Below are 25,371 nucleotides of genomic sequence, written 5' to 3'. Positions count from 1 at the left end.
TTCTAGAATATACATATTGGCGAATGGCCCAGAACGTCTCCCACGAATTTGTTGCCTAATTTTCTCTGAACATCACAGGTGTAAAAATGAAAACTGTGAGGTGTTGGGCGCCAAGCTGAGAGATTGCAGAATTGTCCTATTTTGTTCTCAACCTGTTTTTGACAAACCATGTTGTCACTGGACTGATACGCATTTTTCCACCTAAAAGGAAAAAAATTGAGACACTAAATACAATTTGAAAGAAGCATCCCACTGTAACCTACTGTACGTGACTAGTTTTGCATAATTATTATCGTGAACAGCATATCAGTTGCGTGAATAATTTTATTCCAATCGCAGACCATTTAACTCCTGCAGCCAGGAGGTCACGGGTGACTGAAAACGTCCGCGAAGTTAGGAACCAGTGCCCAACACTTTCGAGCCTTTTCCGCTTGCTTTCTTTGGAATAACCGCTCCGATTTGTTCAGATCTGGATGAGCGTCGTGTCGGTGTGCGGTTGTCTACCACTATTTGTGATGACGCTAGTAGTCCTCGAAGTCTAGCCAAATAAGCTATTGATACAGATGCGTTAACTTCTGCTTTTTATGTTCCGTAAGCGAATAAGAATAATTGATTGATTGTTCTATACTGCACTGGCGGACCTTCCCATCAACTGTTTGTGACCCCCCCCCCCCCCAAAAAAAAAAAAAAAAAAGAAAAAAAAGAAAATGTTTAACACGTTTGCGTTTTTATTGAAAGCCTAAATGAGTGTATATAAAGCCGGGGTCACCCTGCTCATATAATATACAAGAGACAGTGAGCATACAAAATTGAACGCGAGTCACCGCAAGATCCGTGCTTCGAATGCCGCATGGCGACGATTTCAAGGGGGAAGCTTGGCACGCGGCATTCGAACCACGGATTTTGCGGTGAGTGACGTCTCCAGACTATCTTTTGTATAATGAATGAGCAGTGTGACCCCGGCTTTAAAGCCGCGGTCCCACAGGCATCATATACAAAAGACAGTGGGCAGGCACTGCCTGACGCGTGCCTCTTGGACGTACAACGGTCCTCACACTGGTCATACAAAAACAGTCTGCAGACATGTTCTAAGCGTGTATGAGGCCTACATGCTCCCAAGATGCGTAAGGCGCAGACATATCTGTCATCGTATCTGGAGCGAACACCGCGTCCTTCGTAGGATGTCTGAGCAGTGCGACTACAGCTCTTAAAGGTACCGTATCGCTCGGAGACAGGTTCTTGCTCGGTGCCTCGAGAACAGCGTCGTGTGACGTCCGATAACCTCCGCCCTGCAGGAGTGCAGTCGTACCTGCCCCAGGGTGCCGGGGGTCCTGACGAGGTTCCAGAGGGCAAAGGCCGGGATGCAGAGCACGGAGGAGGCGGCCACGCAGATGCCCACCGCGTCGGCGCCCCACGGGTACACGTACTCGTTGTACGACAGTCGCTCGTAGTTCACCAGGCCGCTGGCGATGATGATCTGCGACCGGGAGCCGCCAGTGTGAGCATTTTCGATGACGATATTCCCGAGAGAGTTCTTATGACTCTGAAGCCTCTTCGGGCTACAGACCATTCCAATAATGTTCTTCTGTGATCTGCTATTTTTGTCTCTAGTGGGCTGTGAAACGTGTTTGGAGCATTCGCAAGGCAGAGGAGTCGGAACTATCCAGGAGATGGGGGGACGACGCTATCTGTGGTGGTAATGGTGGGCGCGATGTTTCGCCCCTTCCCCTGTATTGTTTCCATTAAATTTCTGAACTGTCTGTGGGGGGACGGGGCGGTCGCCCCCCCTCCCCCTCCCCCTGCCCCCACTGTTCCGACGCCCCTAGTGCAATGGCTCTTTTTACCGCGCGATATCAAACGCCACGCATGGGTGTCTGGATCGCGGATAAGGAGCCTGTCGGTGGCACCACCGGCGGCCATTTGTTTGACACTGAGCAGTACACGCAAAGTCTATGGGAAAAACATGCAAAAGTAGGAATATTGAAGCTTGTACGCGGTGCTCGAAGGCGAGGATATTATGATGTACTGCAATCATTATATTGGGTGTTTGGAGATAGAGTCGGTATTTAACAAACGATCGGACACCGATTAAAAAAAAAAAAAAAAGAGCCGGAGCGCAACCGACTGCGCCGGCGTCGCTTGCTTCAATTTCTAAATAAATGACACGAATAACTCGTTCCGAGTTTTAGTTCGTCCCAAAAACGCTAACTGCAAAAAAAAAAAAAGGTACTTTGTACAAACGCTTGCAACGATGCGAATGCCCAAAGTAAATGCATTCTAACTTATCGTCTGCTAAGCTCTTATGACCTCGAGATAACGAATGACTCCGCATTGACTCTCAAGAACCCTTGTCACATTGAACCACATCACAATTTACTCCCAACAAAGTCGCAATTCTCGGCCTTCAACCACAAAACATTTTTTAAAAAGAAAAAAAAAACACCTAACGCTTTTAATGTTTTTCACCCAGAATATTGACTGCCATTTCCAGAAAATACGATAAAAGGCTCATTCTAGAGAACAACCTACTAAGGTAAGAAATTGCACTTTTCCCCGTTTCTCCAGTCCTATGTATTAGCTGGTGTCAAGCGATGGCTGTCGGTGATGCCGCTCAACCCCAGCCAAAACAAGCCTCGATCCGCGATCCAGCCTGCAACCATAGAGATCAGAGGGGCTCACAGCATAGTGCAGGTGTCTCCCCAGGAATATAATTGGGGGGGCATTGAGAGCAGAGGACTCGTAGCGAAGTAACAGGGTGCCTTCAGAAAAACAAGGGGTATACACCTCTCCCCAAGGGGTTGTGTAGGGAAATCACTGGCCTAGTGACTCGGCATTCTTCGCCTGGGTGACGAGCGCTATAAAGGTAAACGCATTTCCAGCGTTTTTCACCCAGGTGAAGAATGTCAATTTGACGTCATGATGGCGCTTAAGACGAGGACAAAAGGGAGACAGACAGCACGGAGCGCTACTTCAACTGTTTATTTTGGAACAATAGGGGGGGACATATATACACTCACACCGCTTCACCTCAGCCAATCTCGGGCCTCAACGTCGCTCTCAAAAACGCTATGTCTTTGTCAAACAGTTCAATGGAGGCAACGCTGACACACTGTGCTCCAGACTGTTTCCTCTGTCTGGAGCACAGTCCGTTTCCTCTGTCTGGAGCACAGTCTGGAGCACAGTGTGTCAGCGTTGCCTCCATTGACCTGTTAGACAAAGAGATAGCGTTTTTGCGAGCGACGGTGAGGCCCGGGATTGGCTGAGGTGAAGCGGTGTGAGTGTATATATGTCCCCCCCTAATGGTCAAAAATAAACAGTTGAAGTAGCGCTCCGTGCTGTCTGTCTCCTTTTTGTCCTCGTCTTAAGCGCCATCATGACGTCAAATTCCCAGTACCAACTAGCCCAACAATCTGCACTGAAGAATGTCAAGTCACTGGACCGTAGACGCATGCGCAGCGCTTGATATTCCGGAGAAGAGAGCTTCTGCGCATGCTCAAAACGCGTTTCACAGCTGTGCTAGACAAAGATGGCAGCTCACAGATGGCGATTAGCAAAAGGGTCCATGCTAGCTGTGCGTAGCTTTTGCATAATCTTGATCCCTATTTCTGAGAAGAAAAAAAAAAGTTCCGTATTTTCTACGTTTGCAGTAGCGACATCGTTTTCTCCTACTCCTGAGTCAAGCAGATCCTTCAAACTAAAGGTTAAAAAAAAAGTGCTGTTTTGTATGTTTTTTGGGTTGACCATCTAGTTCTCGTTCTAACGGCCAGCCTTGTCTGCGCATGGCCTGCAGGTGAAGAGAGTGTCCAGCGAAAGGTCGTCGTACCAGGATAAAGAAAGGCGCCACGACGGCCCAGCAGAACTTCCACCAGCAGCCCACGGGAAAGCCCAGCATCTCCTGGATGTCCTCGGAGAACCGGCGAATCCCTGCACAAATCATCTGCACGTTAAATACGGCGCCTGAAACGCGACTTCGACTGGTGTGTTTAGCATCCTCTTCCACCCATGTATAGAAAGTGGTGCCATTGCCTCCGATATACTGGCAAAGCCTGGCAGATCGCCACGAGAAGCGGCAGCCGAAATGGAAAAGGTGGAGCGGCAGACAACGGATGAGAGGATAGATGGATGGATGGATGAATCCGGCTGAGCCCTATGGATCGGGCGGTAGCTTACGCCACCTAGCCATTTTGTTCTATCATTTAAGCATAGAATATTTAAATGTGAAAACTATATTCACCCCGCACTGAAAAGAAAGTGAGGTTATAAAACATCCTTGCCATCAATTAATAAGAAAATACCTAGTCTTCTCTCGCTTTCTGCCACCATTCACTTAGTCTTTGCTTGGCAATCTCTACTGTCTTGAAATCCACTTTTCCTTCGCTGACTCTAAAACCCAATGACTTTATTAAATCTATGTTTTCTTCGGTAGGCATAGGGTGAAGCCCTTTACAGCAGAGTATCAGCCTGCTCAGCCGTCTCGTCCTCCTCTCCACAAGCAGCGTACACTGTATCCATTTCCTGGTATTTCGCTCTGTATGTCCTGGTACGCAAAACACCTGTCCTTGCCTCAAACAACAATGAGCTTCCCCTAGAATTGTCATAAACGCTTTCTTTGGCAATATCTGTTTTGTTTAATCTATAGCTTTCCAGAGCAGTCTTTGTCTGTATTCCCTCTAGCCACCGATCTCTTTCTGTGGCCTTAACTTTCTTCTTAACTGAGGCCTGCTCTTCCGTAACTCCACCATAGCCTAAAAACTTTCCTCTTAATTTCCTAGTGCACTGTCTCCACTTTGTGTCTATACTCCTCATGTATAAATGTATAAATAGTAATACGAAAACGCATTGTGCATTAGCAATACTTAAATTATTATAAGGATACGCCGTTCTACGGGCCACTTCCGAAAGTCAACGCAATTGTCTTCTATGCAAGCTCCTTCCGGACACCAATTGGCCTTGTTTAAACGCAGACCAGCCCCGCTACCGAGTTTTCATTTGATTATATCGCCCCGTGGCATCAGGCAAACTAAAAGTAAATGCAATGATTTTAACGGATCTGTTCGGCTGCTTTTAGCTATCGCTTTAATAGAGTTGGGATCCTGTATTAAGGTGTGGGAACTGCTGCTTCGTTCCGCTACTGGTGAAAAAAAAAAAAAACTTGCGTGTGTTGATACAAAAATTATTTGGTGTCAAAATATAAACATGCGAATTATTGTGCAAAGTGCGCAATTTAAATTTATGTAATATTTATGAGAATCCCTATATAAAGATATATATTTTATGACTACACTTTGTCTGCGACAAGAGATGTATGAAACCGATCAACGCTATCTGGTTTGAAGCCTCCATCCTCAAATCAAATGAACGTTTTTAGAGCGCAGCTCTTAGGCACCCGTTTCCGGCTTGAACGGCGTCGGTGTCGCCGTCGCCGTCGCCGTCGCCGTCGCCGTCGCCGTAACCGCGAGCACCCCCCCCCCCCCCCCCCCCAAGGACCTCGGGTTCCTTCGGGAGGACCTCGGGTTCCTACGGGAGAATCTCGGCTGCCTTCGGTAACCTCGGGGAGGGGGGGACCGACCACCCCCCCCCCCCCAAGGTCACGTGACCCCCCCCCCCTCAGTACCCTTCCCTCCTCCTCCTCAAGAGCTGCGCTCTAATTCGGCGTTACAGGGAGTTCTAAACGGCTTTCACTTTTTTGTTCTGCTTTGTTTTTGTTTTGTTTTGTGTGTGTGTGTGTGTGTGTGTGTGTGTGGGAGGGGTGATTTTAAGAATTTTGAGTTAGGAGATACATTGTGGTTTTGTTTCAAGAATCGCTTTCTTCCGCCATATGGGTTGCGGTCACAACTTGACGTATTCATTCGAACGATACTTAATATATTTGCGAAGACTTCAGAACGAGGGCGTGTGTCAAAAAGCCCGTTAGAAACCGTTATCGCCTTATTACAAGTTTGCGTTTCATCATCCGTATTTTTGGATAACTGTTAGCCTCCTAAGAAGAAAAAAAGAGGGCATGCATTGCCTTTATTATAAAGAAGTCTGCTGATAGTTGCTTGTGGCCTTTAATAATTTAAAATTGCTCCCGTGTCCTGCTGATGTAGCAAAAATGGACATAAAAAAATTAAACCACCAAAGCACAGCGTTTCGCGATGAGTCTGCCGCCATCCGCCAAGTTTAGGAAACACATAAGAAAAAGCGCGCATAAACGTAGTTTTTTTTATATTTTTTTTATATATAGAAAACGGTACATAAGTTATTAAAGAACGGAGAACATACTCCGTGTGTGTGAACGGTTCCAAACAGCGTCGCGTGCAGATAACTTACCTTACAATGGTCGAGTGTTCTAATGCACAGCAAGTCTATACTGCAAAAAGCGAAATCTCCCATTCAAGCCTCAAATATTGTGGGTTTCCACACCTTCCGCGTCTCCAATATGAACGGTCGTTGCACCTACGTGTGTATATCACTACTGCGTGAAGCTAGCTACAAATTCTGGCCAGCAGTTGTACTGCACACGGCTAAACTGTCCCTATATACCCCATCCATTTGCGTTCGATGCTCATCTGCGTTGCAACCTGTTGTGACCGCCTAGGTCTAGAGGGCCTGTATTACAAAGAGTGTCCAAGTGTTCGACCGGAATCACATGGTTCATGAGCCGCGCTTTCAACACGAGCTGCGAGAAGGCGCCGAAAGCGTTGATAGTCTGCAAACGCTTCCGCCTGCTTTCCTCCTCGCCTCGCGAAAACGCAGCGCATGCGCACTTCCGACCAATCTGCGGAGGAGGCGTCCGCCATTAAATTGCGAATGCTTCCCGTAGTTTGAGATGAACCGTCTCTTCAATTGAGGAGCCCTACTTTGGACAGAAGCACGCTGGCGCCATCTATCGGGTAGCCCTTAAACTCTTCCGATCTGCATATATATTTTTTGCGCATTATTGTTTCATCACGGGCTTGATGAATTCTAAGATGTTATAAGTAATGATTTCTCATAAATAGTGCGTAGATTCAATGTCGCAGATACTTTAAAATCTTCGGGTCTACCGAAGGTTTTCGAGTATCCTGCAGATCGGAAATGTTTCAGAATTATCCAATAGATGGCGCCACTATGCCAGCGTGTTCTCTCGTCATAAAAGGTCACGAGAGTTTGCAACGCTGTCGAAAAAAAAACAAATGTGTGAACCAGCCTTAAAATACTGAACGGACGCACCCCCCCCCCCCCCTTTTTTTCCCCCAATTTTTCCCGAAAGATCGCCCGACTCATATATTTACCTTTTGCCGCTTCTGTAAGGGTGGGCGTCTAATCGCTATTTTATGATAGTGGCAATATAAGACGTCATGTGTTTTATATGCAGGCTGACCTCATGCTATATGTAAATATTCACGCAACAAATTGGACGTACCATAAATCCAGGAGACAGCCACAGCCTCAAAGAACACGGCGATCAGGATGGAGTAGCTGGCAGCATACCGGTCGAGCATGTTCACCACGTACACGCCTCCCTGGAGACAATACAAATTCATAGCACATAATAAATTGGTTAGACGCTGTCAGAAAATATTATTGAGATGAAGGCTGGCTCCGACGGCAAGGCGCATGTAACAAACGCCAAACAGGACACACCCTTCTATTATCTGTTGACGGAAATCGGAACACGGGAGGGCTAGGTTAGACATTTACACGTACATTCTAAAATGTCACGGAATCGATATATTGGCGTTTGATTGGTGGAGGCAATTGGCCTCCAGCAATCAGACGCCAATGCGTTACTTTCCTGACATCTTAAAACGCATATGTAAATATCCGACCTAGGTGCCCTGATCTCCAGTTACATGTACTCCCAAAGTGCTTTAGAAGCCTGATTCGTCCCTTCATTACCGATGAAACCTCTTGAACTCTTTTATCAAAGGGGCGTAATGTCACCAAAAACGGAAAGCTTTTTCTTAAATTTATTGATTTAGAAAATGTTGAGAACTGAATTAAGAACAGGTAGACATTTAAAATTCGCTTCTCAAGATACAAAGTTAATTGCCTTTAACGCTCTTGTCAAATCACAGTTGGAATTCGCTTCATCAGTGTGGACCCCTTATCAGTCATTCCTAATAGGTATGCTTGAATCTATACAGAATAAAGCTGCGCGCCTTATAGACTTCAAACGAGAAAGCAGCGTCCAAGAAATTTACAGTACCGTAAAACGTGTTCGGGTCTGTTAATGCTACCGATTGTATTATCATCCCCCCAATCGATCAAGCAACAATATTATAAACCCGCGTGCCACATTTACCCGCAAACAGGTAACCGTTGTAAGCTTGCCCTAGCTACTCCGTGAACTAACCTTTACTATGTATTCACTATTGCAACTTTCAACCCCATTGTGGAACGGGCTGCATGATAGCATTGTTACTATACTTAACACAAATTATTTCAGAGATGCGCTTAAAACATATGACGTGACCAGATTCTGTAGCATATGTGTGCAACTGATTCTTCTTGACTTTGTGTACGCCCCTCTTATGTAAAGCACAGAAATGGGTGACTTGAAGGAGTTAAATAAAATAAAATTAAATGAAGTAAAATATCACGGAGCCAAAATGTACAGTATGGCTAGAATTCGCAACGGGGATGTTTCTATTTCACATTTCGATAGAATATTCTATTTCATCTGTTCTGCGCAGCGTTCTGGTTGGCAAAGGCACAAGTTCATAGGGTACAGAATCTGCTTACTTTACTTCGCGCGAGTGAACTTGCGAACAACTAATTTGAGTTGTATTTTCATACCAGCATGCCTCTAATATCGGTGCACAGAACTTGTGAAAAGAAATCGCGTTCGTTTCATATCTGTATACGCCAAGATACCGAGGAAGACCAGAAGACGAGAGCACGCGGAGACGTCGAAACGCCGAGTTATGGTTGCAATGAATAGTGGGTAGGCATAAAGCTAGCCGCCTTTGGCTCCACTGCACTCGTCGAACGCGTTCGAATGCGGAACACCGCCGTCACAAAGCCGACGTTCTGGATTAGTGACTGACGTCACTAGTCCAGAACGTCGGCTTGTTGTCCAGGAGGTCTGGCCGGTAGGTGACTTCGGTTAGCCGAAAGGCGTCCTCGGGATATGTTACCTGGGTGCAGCTGGCGAGCCCGATGATGAAGTAGAGCGTGAAGAGGCCGGCGACGAAGAGCTCCCTGTTCCTCTTGACGAAGGGGTATTCGTCACTGAAGCCCGTGATGATGGCCTCGGAGCCCCCGAACTGCGCCGGTCAACCCGGTCGGCATGAAAAGGGACCGTGCAACAATTTTTGGACTTCCCTCAAATACTTGTGGCAGTTCTCTGTCGTATCTGAAGTAAAGAGCTAAAAACCAAATTTGCCTGCGCGTGTTAGTTTTTTTTTTTTTTTTAATTGTTTTTATGTCAAGAAATTGAAGTTTGAGCGCTTCTTAACCGCTCTCAACTCTTGCGCCGTCTTCCGAAGAGAGGAACGACTTTGTTGACTTCGGGCAGGTGGCGCCATTAAAACTGAATATACTACAGTTGTGTGGATGATATGAGGCCTTTCACATATTTATTCATGTTGAAATGACAATATTGATCAAATAGAGCCCTTAATTGAGCACAAAATTTCTCATCTTGTCAACTTATTATAATGCACCCAGCTGGTGTACGCCGTAGTTCCCATGGCCGCAACTCGCGGCTGCAAATCGCTAAATATTTCCGTTCTTTGCTTGGCTATTATACGCAAGATTATTGCAATATTTCAAAAGAATGAGGCGGTTTCTTCATTTCTTGCGGTAATATATACAATGTAAAAATTAAAAATGCTCATTCTTTCGAAGTAAAAATTGTTGCATCGTCCTTACAGCGCCAGATATGGCCGACACCAGATGTACAACGCACTAACCTCAATCGCATCTCAAAAACGTAAAACCTTCCTTTCGATTAAACAGTGGTGGGAATCAATCAAAAATAGGGTAACACACTGCATAAACTTCTGATTAATATATCAAAAGCAAACCCTAGATTTGCTTCTTTTTTTATTTTTTGGGTTTACAAACAAAAACGACATGGCAATTAAAATAGCCTGTAATACTGTTTCATCTGTTCGCTGTGCGAATTTTGGCTGCATTCGTTATTTATTTATGCTGAAAGAGAAAACAAAAGCGATTTTAATATTTAGTTCTATGGTTGTAACATTTTCCACAACTATAACGGACAGCAATGATCCGATTTTAATTCAATCGTTGATAGCCCCACAAATAAATTATTACACGAATAAAAAATAAACAAAAAAAACTGTTCGTGCCGCTTGTACGTACGTACAATAAGATAAATGACCCTGCGTCACGTTTCCAACAAAGCACTCCATGAATCGTCGAGATCTCAGCTTAAACTTTTAAAACTAAGAGGTATAATGTAACACCGAGCACGACATGAGCATGTAAAGCGTCATGCGCAAGGTCACATCCAGACATTATCGGTGTTTCTCCAGTTCTCTGGGTAGATAACAATGACCGTCGTTTTTTTTTTTTTCTTCTTTTTTTTTTTTTTTTTATAGTGTAGCGATTTCACTCGCCCTTAGAAAAACAAATACGCAAATCCCCCCGCTTTTTCTTCCTTTTCTGCCATGTAAGGAGATGAGGGGGAGACCTCACCGAGCTGTCCAGTCCGAGTGTGAGCAGCATGAGGAAAAAGATGATAGCCCAGAAAGTGGATCCAGGCATGGCGGCGATGGCCTCCGGGTACACGATGAACACCAGGCCGGGCCCTGTCCAAAACCATCACTAAGCCACAGTGACACTGAGAATACACCGTGCAAGAAGACCTTTCTGCATCTGAAGCCTGTTTCTTTCTTGCACGACTGGTCCCATTGATCCTACAAAAACTGCCTGCAGACATGTTCTATATACGTACGAAGCAGACGTCATTTCAACGTGCGTGAGGCTACGCGAGAAGCCTCTCCGCAGGTACTCCTGCCATCGTGTCTCCAGCGAACACATCGTCTTCTGTATTATGTACGAGCAGTCTGTGACGGCGGCGCATTAGGCTTACCGGCCGCCGGGATAATCTCGTGATCAGATATGTACTGTCTATACACCTTTCCAAAAAAAAAAAAAAAAAACGCTCGACCCCAGGGGCAACAAACCGTTTTCGAGCCCAGTCACTGAGTTTGAGGCTAGACTCTCACCGGCGTCCCTCCTAACCCTAACCGAGTGGACTGTGATTTCAATAGGCGCAGTTTCAAACGCTGCTGGCGGCTAAATTCTTGTCTTTTCCCGCTATATTTTGTGTTTCATGGTACATGTATTTTCACGGGGACATTGAGAAAGCATTGTGCCACATTAAAAAAAAAACACGCAAAAAAACAAAACAAAAAAGACTGTTAACTATTTCTGTTGGGTACGCGCGCGACAGAACGAATGCGACTGGAATGTATACAGTTCTAGTTGTTTTTTTTTTTCTTACGATAAGTTTTGACGGTGCCGCGGGATTCGCCGCATGTGAAACGACAAAGCGCTTTGCTGTCAAAAATAAATTGCAACAGAAGAGGGCCGAAAGGCATGCATTTTTCACGCTCACAAATAACGTGTTTACGGATGAACAGGAAGTGTTAACATTCGAACAGTATATCGTACGTACCACACGATGCAGCATTATCCGAAAAGAATTTATTTGAGGAAGATCTCAAATAACACAGTCACAGTCGACGACAGTTACATATTTACGATCGGATGGAATCCGAGATGACTTCGTTTTGGGGAGAGCTTCCTTTTTCACAACCCCACCAAGGCAAAGAAACAAACGCGACTGACCCGTTTCTCACCCCAACCCGGACAACTATTTTTGGAGATGATTGAGGATTCTACGCGGATTATCTCTGGGAGGGAGGAGAACAATGTTCGGAAAATCGCGTCGAGGGTCGTTCGACGTCCTTCAACTCCTTCGTTTTCCGTGAATGTCGAGCAGAAAAGCTTGAATGGCAGGCACTTACCAGCCTTATTTCTCACAATGGAAGATAACACAAAAAGGGTACGCAGCACGGATAAAAAAATTAAGTGGAAACTTTCAAGAGAGGCGAGAAAACGTCGAATGCAAAACCGCAAAAGCGTTGGTAGAGAACCGCGCTGAGCGGGTCTTCACAGTCCCAGAGAGTGGCAGAAAATTTCTAGCTGATAGAAGGTGCGAGAGTCGCACCAGCAGCATCAGCATCAGCATCAGCAACATGGCGGCGGCCTAGGAAGGAGAGGAGGAAACGAGAGGGCGCGGGGACGCCAGAGCACCGATCTCCGGTTGGCATGATCAGTGGATAGAGGCAAAGCTAGACGCCTTTGTCTTTACTCCCTGCTCGAACGCGTTCGAACGCAAACGCCGAACGCTGAATGCGGCGTTTGGCGTTCGAGTGCGCTCGAACAATGAGTAGAGACAAAGGCAGCTCTGGCTTTGCGTCTACCCACTAATCATTGCAACCAGAACTCGGAGTTCCAACGTTGCCGCGCGCTCTCGTGTCCTCCTCTCCTTCAGTTTCTAGCCGTATGCGAAGCGCAAGCTCGTCTGCTTCTTGCGCAGGGGTTGCGGCGACGTCAGAATGCCGAGTTTTGATTCTCTCTGATGAAGGGACGGTGAGTGGACCTCAATGCTGGATGCCTTGAGGTCTACCCACTATCCTTCCAATCGGAGCCAGTCACTGACAACTTACAAAACGCAGGGCGTGGTTTATCATGTTCAGGTTTCTTTCTTCGTGATTCGTTCTTCGGCGTCCTTATTGGCTGATGCCTCAGCCTTATTGGCTATGTAACGATAATAAGACGATAATGCTCGGAACGCCATTCCTCATTTTAAGGAAGACCAGTGGCGTGCTTCACTCGTTGTTTCCAGTGATCGATTCAGTAGGAAAAACAACATGACGACCAGCGTGAACGAGTTCTTAGAATGCAGAGCGGCTTCTTGCACAGGGGCTGCGATGACGTAAGAAGCCGAGCTGTAATTGGCTGATTGAAAGAAAGGTGGGTAGACCTCAAGGCCTCCAGCATTGAGGTCTCGTCACCATCCTTTCAATCAAAGCCAATCAGAGCTCGGTGTCGTTCTGACGTCAGCGACACTGCTGCGCAAGAAGCAGACGACTTGCTCTCCACAGAAAGAAAAAAAAAAACGGTCCTTCATAAGAAAACAAAAAAACAAAAACGGTTCTCACTAAAACAAGAAAAAAAGATCCCCCCCCCCTTTTTTTTTGTAAGGTGCATTTTTACATTTTTTTAGCTGCTCACCCAAAAGTGCACATCAATCAAAGATTCCACCGAATTGGTTTTGGCCTGATATGCTGTCTGTTTGTTTGTTTGTTTGGTGTGGCCTGACAGAAAAGGGGGACAGCCGGGAGATGTATGGCCCGCTTTTATGGGGCAAATCGCTACCCGGCCAGGGGTGGGGAAACTGAGTATGGTTAAAAGATGTAGGGTGGACATTTAGCAGGGGGTTCGAAATATTGGTATAGTGTAAAGTTAAGGGTAATAGTCTCATGTGTTTGGCTCAAGTACCTGTGTATCTGGAAACTTTGGGGGCGCCAGTTCTGGAACGTTCGCCGCGTTTGTCATGCGACGCCATGCTGCAATGTGGGTTGTCTCGAGCAAGTCACTCATATGTTGGTGCTGTTATGAAGGAACAGTTCAGCCTGCACGGCATTCGTGAGTCATTAATCTGGGACCACAACATAATGTGGCGACGAGGATGGTTCGGCGCTGACCGACGAACGGATCTACGAGAGTTCCGGAAAGGTTAGCGAGACGCCGAATGGTGTGACGGCGACGACCTAAGCCACCGAAGAGGTCAACAACGCAGCCAACGACGAGGAAACCATGGCCAGGTTTGGGCACGTGGAACATTTCGACTTTTCTCTAGGTTCCCGGTCTGCGTACGGGGAGAGACTGACGTCGTTTCTGAAGGTAAATCGGGTGCCGGACATCAACAAGGTGGACGCCTTCTTAAGCCTAGATAGGCCTACGACGTACAACCTCCTCAAATCGTTGACACCCCCATCGTTACCTGCAACAAAGTCCCTTGCGGAGCTGACATAGTTGCTGCGAAACCACCTGGGACCGAAACCTTCAATCATCGCAGAGCGGGCAAGGTTTCACCGCCGCGGGCAAGAAAATAGAGTCTATTGCGCAATTCGTTGCTGCGTTACGGAAGCTCGCTGAGACGTGCGAGTTTGGCGCTTCCCTGGATGAGTCATTCCGTGACCGTTTTGTGTGCGGGTTGCGGCGTGTGGACATTCAGCAAGCACTCTTCGCGGAGGATAAAACGCCACATTTCAGAAAGCAGTTGACCGAGCAACAGCGCAGGACTCGGCTATAAGAAGTGCCTCCGAGATACATGGCTCCGGTACCAGCGGCATGCAGGGCGAGAGTGCCGGCGTTCAAAAGTTGCAAATCCACAAAGAGGATCCCAAAACGCGAGGAGGGTTCTGTAATAGGTGCGAATCAAAACAAGCATATTAGAAGTGCTTGTCCTCAGAGCGAGACGGTTGTTTTTAGTGCAAAAAGGTCGGGCACATTCATCGTGTCTGCCGCACCGTTGCGAGAAAAATAAAAACCACGAGGGAAGAAAAAACTGCTCAAGTCGTTTTCGGCGGAAGAGGGAACCGGAAACGTTGCTGTCAAAAGCATGACGGCAACATCATATCAACCTCTCAAGGAGGAAGTCCTAGTACAAAAGTCTCTGTTGACAACGAAACTTCATACTGGAGCGGCGGTTTCTGTGATTTCAAAGAAGCAGTACCGCGACAAGTTTGCTCAAACAAAGTTGAGGCAGACGTCACCTCGGTTGCGAACGTACACCGGTGAAACGTTAACCCGCGGAGTTATCGACATCGATGCGCCACATAACATGCAGACAAAGCTTCTGTCTTTGTATGTGCTACACTAGCCCGGTCCACCCACTTGGGCGAGAGTGGCTGCAAGAGCTACGGTTAGACAAGCTTCACGGAAGCAAGCAAGGGCAGTCAACATCCCATGTTGACAGGCTGCAGGAGATTCTGCGCAAGTATCATGAAATCTTCGGGGACGAATTGTGAAAGACTTTGGGAGTAGAGGAAAGGTTGTTTTTGAAAGGAGGAGGCCAGCTCAAGTTACCGAAAGCTAGAAGTTTGCCTTTTGCATTAGTGCCAGAAGTGAGAAAGAACTGACAAAGCTAGATGCCCTGGGGTCATCACACCAACTAGTAGCGAGTTCCTAACTCCACTGGTTCCACTGCCAAAGAAGGATGGCTCCATAAGGTTGTGTGGGGATTATAAAACCACACTGAACCCGGTCTTGAACGTCGAGCACTACCAGTTGCCAAGAGTGGATAAACTTTTCTCGGTGCTGGCTGGTGGTCAGAGTTTTTCAAGATTGACCTCAATAGACCTTATCAACAGATTGCCATGCACGAAGATTCCCGGAAGCTCCTGACGATAACGACACACCGGGGCTTGTACCCGATGAACAGTCTGCCGTTCGGAATTGCACCGGCTCCTTCCATTTCTCAAGGTGTCATGGACAACGTGTTGGAAGGAATCCGTGGAGGATCTCCTACCTGGACGATGTTTTAGTCACAGGCAAAACTCAAGAGGAGCATTTTCAAAGCTTGGAGGAGGTGTTCAAGAGGTTTGCTGATTGGGGGTGTTCGCATGGAGCGTGAGGAATGTTGCTTCTTCCAAGGCCATTTCCAGTACCTGGGGCATGTGATATGTCCTGAAGGGATTCACACGGCGGATAAGAAGGTGGCTGCCATCGTGAGTGCACCAGCGCTTGCGTACGGGCATCAACTGATACCGACCCTGGGAGCTGTGTACTAATACGGCGAGTTCGTGCCACAGCTTGCTACAGTAATGGGACCCCTCTACAGGCTACTTCGCGAAGATCCTCAGTGGTCTTGGGACCAGGAGTATGAAAATACATTCAAGAAAGTCAATGAGCTTCTCGCCTCTTCGAGGGTGCTTGCGCATTATGGACCCAAAGGCACCATTGCAGCAGGCGTGTGATGCATCATCCTATGACGTGGGGGCGGTCTTGTCTCACATTGCGGAATATGGAACTGCTCGACCGGTGGCATACGCATGTCGTGCCCTCACTTCAGCAGAAAAAGGATACAGTCAACTAGAGAAGGAGGACTTGGCTTGGCTCTTTGGAGCAAAGAAGATCCACTTTTACCTTTATGGTCGCAAGTTCGTGACACACCACGAACAGCTTCAAACCATGTTTGGACAGAAGACTACCAGTCTTCTGTCCAAACATTCCGGCTCTGGTAGCAGCTAGACTGTAAACGTTGGCAGTGACGCTGTCGAAATTACTATTTGGTGTTCAAGCGCTCAGCAGAAAATTCAGGAGCAGACTGTTTTTCTAGACAACGGGTGAACGCGCTCGAAGAGGAGGAGGATACTTTTTGTTCGCTATGTTTGCTCTCCTTGCCAGTATGCAGTCGAGACATTGTAAGAAAGACGGCACGGGACCCTCTGCTCAGTCGAGTGTTGAAATACGTCAAGAAGGGCTGGCCATCTTACGTGGCAAATCAATCGCTGAAACCGTTCTTGCAGCGTTACACTGTCCTGCCAGCACACCAAGGCTGCCTCATGTTGGGACTGAGAGTCGTAGTGCGGTAGAAGTTACGAAGTTTGAAGCTGGAAGAAACCCACGAAGGGCACCCATGGGCTGCACGTGCCAAGGAACTAGTGAGGGGTTACATCTGGTGGCCGTCGGTGGACAGTGATGTTGAAGTCCACGTGAAAGCATATGAACAGTGTCAACAGCAGCGTCACCTGCCAATTCGGGCACCGTTGCATCCTTGGGCTTGCTCTGCGAAGCCGTGGCAGCGTGTCGACATTGAGTACGCTGAACACTTTGGAGAAAAAATGCTCTTAGGAGTCGTGGACGCTCACCCCAAGTGGCCCGAGGTCTTTGTAACGCAGTCGGCAGCATTGTTCAGCACGAGTGAAAAGCTGCAAGAGCTGTTTTCACGTTTTGCAAGCCCGGAGATTTTGGTTTCGGACAATGGCACTTAGTTCAAGCCGCAAGAGTTCAAAGATTTTTTAAAAGTAGTAGAACGCGCCATGTGCTGACAGCACCGTATCACCGAAGCAATAACGGGTTAGCAGAGAGATTCGGGCAAGCCCTCAAGGCAGCTTTGCGCAAGGAAGTGGCCTCCGAGTGCATGCAACAAACATTGTACAAGTTTATACTAAGTTCGCTGCGTTTGCAACGTACCACATTGAACAACTGGAAAGCCACCAACTGTTTTGCTGTTGGGGAGATGTCTCCGAACAATGTTGGATACTGTCAAGCCGTCCGTGGAATCCAACGTGGCCAGACATCAGTTCCGTAAGATGACGCATGGAAGCTTCCGAGCGCGGGAGTTCCCGGTAAGCGATCAAGTTCGCGCGTTGAGTTGCCGATCGGGGAAAAGTGGTTGAAGGCTACCATCCTGTCGAGGAGTCGGCCCGTCTTTTACAAGCTGCAGGTAGAACAGGACTATGGCACTGTCACTTGGCGTCGTCACCAAGACCACATCCGGCCCGATGCTGACCAAGACGAAGATACACCATTTCCTGTGCAGGAAGGCAGGGTTGATGTTTTACCACGGCCTTCGGAGCTGCCAAGCCCAGTTTAACCAGCAATAAAAATAAGCACACAGGTTTATGGCAACACAGAAGGGCAAGCAGCCATGACACCACTACGTCGGTACCCAGCAAGAGTGCATCGTCCTCCCGGCCGCTATTCGTTGCTGGTGTGAACTGGAACTCGGGGCGGGCATCACAATTAATTGTGGGAGAAATGTGGTGCTCGGCTCAAGTAACTTTGTGCCTGGCAACTTTGGGGGTGCCAGTTCTGGAACGTTCGCCGCGTTCGCCATACGACGCCATGCTGCTATGTAGGTTGCCTCGACCAAGTCGCTCAGATGTTGGTGCTGCTATAAAGGAATAGTTCAGCCTGTACAGCCTTCGTGACTTGCTAATCTGGGACAACATAGTCTTCAAACGGATACAATTAATTTGGCTTCTTGTTCAGGACGTTCCTTCACGGACGCTCCATCAGTACCCGTCTTCCAAAGGAACTTCAGGATTTGTTTCGAACCTTCTGTCCTCAGATCCGCGCGGTGCAGTTGGAAAAAAGATATTCGAAAGTCGAGTAGGGAAGACCACTAAGTGCGTACCAATTGCAGAGGCCATTCCTCTCGTCTGCATACTCCGAGCAGGAAAGAAGCACGTGTCTAATATCTCCTCTTTCCTCGAAGTAATGGCAGTTGGGATCGTTGACCCTTCGCAATTTGTAAAGAGTGGCTCAGGTGTTGGCGCCATTCGACCCCAAGCGATGTAATCAGGCCACCTCATTCCTTGAAAGCTTTCCAGGAATTTCAGGGAAAGGATGACTGTCCGCTAAGCCCTCGGTGAGTGTGGCGCTTTAGGCAATATACCCGAATGAAGCCACGTGCTTCATTATACCGCCGAATGGCGATCGTGTGCGAGTGAAGTCTGTGTGCCCTGGTTCGCAAGGGCATCAACTATCCCATTGCCTAAAATTCCAGTGTGTGTTGGCAGCAACTGCAAGGCAATTTGCCAACCTACCTTTTCAGCCAACCTCGCAGAAGCCGCCGTTGTTGCCAGCAGCGAGGTTTGCTTTTCCGGTTATTGGAGGAGGTTTAATTAGGGTGCTCTGGAGTGAATTAATAATTTTGCTTTTCTTGGTGACTGAGTTTGAAGTCGCAATTTTAGTAACCTTCACGTGGCTACCATCTCTACCGTCCTCCAGGTCTTGTCGAAGTTCAACCAATCCGCAACGCAGAATATTATAAATAATACATTATGAGCGAATTTATAGGTTCCATTATTTTCGGCAGTATAATAAGTGTTCTGTTCGGGACGAAGTCCCGCCGCTAGAGAGTTTACTTCTACGATGCCCTTAACTGCACGAAAACTCTTTAGTTTGCAGAAAAGTAAACTGAAGCCTCGCAAAATGTGTCTGCCTGATTTCCCTCTTTGTTTCCGTCTTATGGACTAAACAAAAAAAAAAGCTGAACAATGTCTGAAGCGTGTTGTCTTCCTTTACTTCGTGAGGTGTGGACGCGCGATGGGAGCTCCGGCCGAATTGCGAAACCTAAGAAATGCGATTTTACGAAAGGCAGAAGTTTCGCAACTTGGAAGTATCGCTATTCAATCACAATTTTGATAGCAGTTTGACGGATTGCCCCGTCTTCGAAAGACTCAGTTTCAAGAAACGCTTTCATTTTATTTTCTCAGATGTTTACCTGAAGCTCACTGGTGTGCCATAGAAAACTTCGAAAAGCAATCATATTTGTGCCTCCAATCCGTTTCCTACTCATTTCAAAAATGCCCTCCAGAAAAATCCAGCTTCCGATTTTCTGGTTGTTTACTTGCCACATCACTCCCCTTATGCTCCGCTATAACGGAAAACGGCCTTGGAAATGCGAGCGTTTCAAACCCACTGCGTAACCCATTGGGTGTGTTCTGTTTAGAAAGAAAGACATCGAACCATTAGTTTCCGCTTGAAGCTCCTTGCCTCTTCAACTTGTGCAATCAGACCGACGTCTGATTAGTTTGTTTCAGAACACCTTGGTCTTTCTTTCTTCTTACACTCCCGCATATCCCTTGGTTTCTACAGCTGACCCCCCCCCCCCCCCCCCCCCCTCTCCCCCGGCCCTTTTGTTTTTTTCAGCATGTGACATGCTTTTTGCTCGAATTCTCCCGAGAGTCATATTGATGAACTTTCGCCGTATCTCTTCCTAAGCGGACGGCAGTATTTTCCAGCCCGGTCGAGCTCTTTCGCTTGGTGATGGACCGCATGTGCCGGAGTGGTCGGCAACACAGAGGAGAACCGCCTGGTACTCGACGTCACACCTACCCGCCTTTAAGTACAAACCGCATGTGAGCGATTTGGCGCGCGACGAGACAAGCGACAGCGAGCCGCTTCGGTGTTGTTCGGTCAGTCGCGCGACGAGGCAAACCGCATGAAAGCGACGGGAGGAAACGACAAAGGCGATGAGCGACGTTTTCCAGAAATCCAGAAACCGAGCGACTGACCGACGAGCGATAGTGAGAAATCTTCGTCGGACGTCGCTGACTCTCGTCGCTGTCGCCGTCGCTCGTCTCGTCAATCGCTAAATCGCTCACATGCGGTTCAGCCTTTATCTGGACTTTTAATACGAGCCGGCGTTCGTGAAGTAGGCCCGTTGGTGGCCAAAATGTCCTCCATATATATATATGCCACCGGGACGACTTCAAAAGGAAACAAATCAGATCATGTTTGGGTTTATGCGGCCCGTCCTCGACCGTGCTACAACTGAGTTCTGTCGTCAAATGCCTCGGCGTTTAAAAAAACAAAAACAACAAAAAAAAAAAACACAAAAAAAAAAAAAAGAAACCGGCGCCATAACTAATTGTGAGCACGCGAACAAACGGCGAAAGGGGTGTACGCTCTTCATCAACATGACTGAACGTGGCCCTACCGGAAAAAAAAAAGCGTTTCGTCAAACCGCTTCATAGTATATCATTAAGCATGAACCAGATTGCTTCTCTCGCAATACGACTGACGACGACCGCGTTTTAACGATCGTTTATCGCCGAATAACTATATTTTTGCTGTAGGGCCATTGTGTGACTGAAGGGTCCGACGGTCCTCGATTAAGAACTCGAGTCCGCGCTTCGACTGCATGCGGGAACCGCCTGTATACGCTCCGCTCGCAGAAATACGCGCATTAAACGAAGACTGCAGGAGTGGACGTAAGTTTTTTTGCTTTTTCTTTTCGACTTAAAATGCTCAGGTACAGGACTTCCAAAAACTTAAAGCCGCTGTTACACCACTAAGTATACATCATACACGAAAGACGGCCGGCAGACACTGTCTGATGTCTCCCTCGGCTGACATTGGTCACACAAGAACTGCCTGCAGACATGCTGGGAGCATACATAGGTACAGAGTGCGACACTGTTAGAGCGAACAAGCGATCGCCGGTTTTTCCAGTTTTTCTTTTTGAAACCAAGGGATGTCATCTAAGTTATTATTGCTACAGAAAGAGCTCATTTAATTATCTAATGTAAGCGATAAAATGTTGGGCTCGCTAATACTATTAGAAGTAAAATGCGAAAATGAGCCGATGTTGACAGTTGTGTTCGCGCTAACAGAGTCGCGATATGTACACGAAGCAAAACATGCTTCAAACATATGCTTGAGGCTTGTCCGTAGATGATTCTGTCATTGAACACCGTGTATTTGGTACGAGGCATGGGCAGTGGAACTGCGGCTGAAGAGCCACTACAATCGTTTCTTTCATATTCCACAATGCGCAAAGCTTTTCTTTTCATAGCCCGCAAATGCCGTAATTTTTTTTTAAATTATTATTCAGTCACAGCTGCTTATTTTTGTATATCACACGGCTATACGCTCGACTGCCAGTTTCTAGAATGGGTACAAAACGCCTAAAGGGGGCAGCTGTCAAAACTGTTGCCGTATAATTCGTTGGACAAAAAAGCAGTGCGGCGTAATTTTGCGCCGTACAGAGTTACTTCGTACATAAATAGGCAACACTGTAAAAAAAAGAACAGCTTCATACGTTTACCACTGTGAGAGCGGGTAAAGAGCAGCGTTACGGGAGGTACAAGGGCGAGCTCGTGGTTTCCCAAGGTATACTTTCTGCGATATAGAGCCTGGGGTATTCGCACAGGACAGAAATCCCTTCCTTTGCTCCGCCCGATGCGATCACATGGTAACAACGTCACACCTTTGCTCCCCGGGATGCGTATCACGTGGTAACAACGTCACGCCTTTGTGCGGAGCCGTGCCGACGTAGATCTTCCATAAGGATCAGGGAGCTTTTGCTCTGGCTGCACAAGCAGTCCCCCCTTAGCGCGGGATCTCTTCGCACTTAGCGGTATATTGTTCGCGTGTCTGGCAACTTTACAGATTTTGCTCAGCGGAATACCGGCGGTTGCATCGGGATCGCCTAACTTGTTGTGACGCGCTGTTGCGCGGCGTGTCGTCCGAGGCAACGGGCCGTATATGTATACACGGCTCTGAGGCAACGTTCTTAGATCTATCAGTTGACCAGCTCCACGAAAGAGTGGTGTTCGAAAGCGATTCTTCTCATGTTGCCTGGACGCAACCAAGTGCGGGCAGATATAAAGCCCTTCGATCCGTTGGCGTTTGTCTTGCAAGTAGTGTAGGGGGATCGGTGGCTGAGTGGGCTAGCGCACACCAGCTCGGAGCACGTGGAGCGAAAGCTCGCGCTACAGAACCCAGGAATCCTGGGCTCAATCCCCAACCCTACCCGTTCCGATCTGGATGAGTATCGTACCGGAGCGCGCTCGTGTATCCCTACTGCGTGGTGCACGTTAAAGACCCCAGGATAGCGGTTCTACTGCACTGGCTAAATTGCTCATCTACAGCGAGTGACTCGTCGCAACTTTGAAGTGGCTGACCAGCTACACGCTGTATAAATATCAACACAACCCCCAATTAGCGTCAAATGCGCCACTGCACGAGGCCCGCGTCTCGAGCGGCTCCAGGAAGCAGATGGTGGCGCAGCAGTGAAATGAGCGGCCCTTGGAAGTGAACGACGGCGGAGCACCCGCTCGTGGCACGTGTCTTGCGCGTGCCACTCTGGTTGGCGGTACCCTTCATCGAGGGGCTTTGGGCGAATAGCGTTACCAGCGACAACGTGAACCGCGGGCAACGGAAAAGGACCGTTGTTGAACGACGCCCTTTTCGCGCGAAGCTCTGCGCAAACTGAATGTTTGCCAGGAAAACCACAATAGACTTACTTTCCATCGCAGCCAATGCGCACCCAACGTTCCGCCGGTTCCGCCACACTATCCATAGGGCGGGTTGATAACAAACACATCGAGGGGCTTTGGTAGCGAAAGTGCTTAGGTGTACCTCGAGCCTTTGTTTTTCCTTGGATGAGTACTATGAGCAAAGGTTAGATGCGACATATACTGTATCTGTAACTTTACCTGATCGAAACATTTCTGTTGAGCTAGGAAATGTTCAGAAGCAGTGTGAAGACAATTAAAGCATCCTGAGGAGGTCAAATATGTTGTTCTTTGGCTGCCCAGATTTCATTTCATTTCATTTATTCACCCTCGGGGCATAAAGCATTACAGCGGGGGAGTGGTGGAACAATTAAGTCGCTAATAAAAAAAAAAAAAAGACTCACGTGGAAATTTGATAAAAGTCATGAATAACAAAATCAAGTAAAGATACTAATCAACGCCTTTTAAAAAGAACACTGTCTACAATGGACCTTTTCCAAATACCGACGGCACCAGGCGGTGGCTGCACGAACTAAAAATCAAGGAAGTGACCTACCTGCGCTACCATCGATAATGGGAGCTACGTTACCAGTTGCTTCGCTCTCTGAGCAGCGTCGCGTGCCCAACGCAACGAGGTAGGCCTAGCGCGACTTTAAAGAAGGAAATCCGTAGCGTCCACCCAAACGTCGTGTTTTTCTTTCCGTCCACTTTCTTTTTTTGTGTAACACAATTATATATATGCTGCAATTACGTGTTCTACTCGTCGATTTACAGCCTCATTCCGAATTTCCTCGATTTTTTCGTGCCGACTTCCACCGCTTGGCATCGGGCGCTCGCGCGTGCGCAGAACGCTTCTCGGAAAAGGTCCATTGAAACAATGGGGGCCGGAAGGTGGTTCGTTCCATTCATGGGATGTGCATGGTACAAAAGAATGGTAAAAAGCATTGTAATCTGAATGAGGGATGCAAACTTGATGTTGACGATCGACTCGTGATGAAACACAGAAAGGAAGTTCAACAAGCCTTTCTCGCAGTGTAACATTAGTGTAATAAATTTTGTGAAATAGGCTTAACCGAGCGATTTTTCTGCGTACTGAGAGATGTGGGAGTGAAAGGTTAGCCTTCATTAACGAAATACTTGCGGTTCAATGATAGAGCAAATGAAACGTACTGATCTGTTTTGTATGGCTTCAAGTGATACAATTAGTGAAGATTGACCAGGGTCCCAATTAGATTATGTATACTCTAGCTTTGGTCGTACAAGTGTTTTGTACAGTATCACCTTTAATGATTGTGGTGGCAATGCAAAGGTTCTCTTCTAGTATCCCAGCATGCGATTTGCATTGTTAGTTACGTTATCTATGTGATGTTTCAATGTTAGATCAGACGTGATATGTACACCAAGGTACTTATACTCCGAGACCGACTGTCATGGAATTCCTTTAATATTATAATCTTCAGGGACTAATGTGCGCATGATTTACATTTAGATGAGTTCAATTGGATATGCGCATAGATTTACATTTAGTTGAGTTCAATTGCATTGATCATGACTCGCACCAAAGTGACACTGCATTAATATCATTTTGTAACTGTCTTGATTCAAGGTTATTGGCCACTTCGCTGTATAGAACGCAGTCATCAGCAAATAGTGAAATATTGGATGAAATATTAGATGGTAAGTCATTGATATAGATTAAAAATGGCGAAGGTCCCAAGACTGAACCCTGCGGTACTCCTGAAGTGACAGAAACTAAAGTGGAACTAGAGTCATCGGTGGTAACCAATTGTTTGCGATTAGTCAAGAAAGAATGTATCCAGGAGAGAACTTTAGGGTCGATATTTAGTTTATTGAGTCTTAACAGAAGTAGTTTGTGAGACACTTTATCAAAAGCTTTTGAAAAATCTAATAAAATGCAATCTATACTTGACCTCCGGTCAAGTATAGAATGAAGGTCATGTGTGAACGATGTAAGCTGCGTTTCGCATGAGAATGATTTCCAAAAACCATGTTGAAATGGACAAAAGAAGCAGTTTGATTCTAAGAAATTTACTAAATTGGAATAAATTATATGTTCAAGAATCTTGTATGGGACACTGGTCGATGATATAAAGCGAAAGTTTAGAGGACTATGTTTATCACCTCCCTTGTGAACAGGAACCATCCTGGCGACCTTCAAATCATCAGGTAAAACACCGAACTGTAGGGATTGAGTAAATATAGCAGAGAGCAAAATTAACGTATACATCTTCGTGTTTTTTAGGAACTTTGTATTAATATCGTCGATTCCTGCTGATGATGAAAGTTTAAGGGAATCAATCATTTTAACAATGCCCTCAGGATCAACCGCTAGCGGATACATTGGCAGGTAGTCATGTGATATGCAATCAGAAGTAGGAGAGCTTGAAGGAACGGAGAAACAACTTACAAATACATCATTGAGAATATTAGCGCAATCCACACTAGTAATGGGACTACCACCATCAGCGTTCAATTACACTGAAGTTTTGCTGCTTCCTTTCGTGACATTCGAAAACTGTTTAGGACTATTTATTAACATGGACGGTAAGGTGCAGTTAAAAATATATTTTTGGCTTGATCT

At 46.9% G+C, this 25,371-nt stretch overlaps 1 protein-coding gene across 1 annotated transcript in view; it reads right to left on the bottom strand.

The window, feature by feature from the left end:
• LOC8050627 (sodium-dependent dopamine transporter) overlaps positions 1-25,371 on the bottom strand; it is a 71,506-nt gene that overhangs the window by 340 nt on the left and 45,795 nt on the right. The window contains exons 7-11 of the mRNA XM_040206621.3: positions 10,633-10,745; positions 9,105-9,233; positions 7,388-7,487; positions 3,824-3,924; positions 1,310-1,477 (exon numbers count right to left, since the gene is read on the bottom strand). Of these exons, the coding sequence (XP_040062555.2) occupies positions 1,310-1,477; positions 3,824-3,924; positions 7,388-7,487; positions 9,105-9,233; positions 10,633-10,745 (611 nt within the window). The remainder of the gene's footprint in view (positions 1-1,309; positions 1,478-3,823; positions 3,925-7,387; positions 7,488-9,104; positions 9,234-10,632; positions 10,746-25,371) is intronic.

This window comes from Ixodes scapularis, unplaced genomic scaffold (assembly GCF_016920785.2).
Source record: "Ixodes scapularis isolate PalLabHiFi unplaced genomic scaffold, ASM1692078v2 PGA_scaffold1__304_contigs__length_218370807, whole genome shotgun sequence".
Lineage (NCBI taxonomy): Eukaryota > Metazoa > Arthropoda > Arachnida > Ixodida > Ixodidae > Ixodes > Ixodes scapularis.
This window is presented reverse-complemented; position numbering and strand designations above follow the sequence as displayed.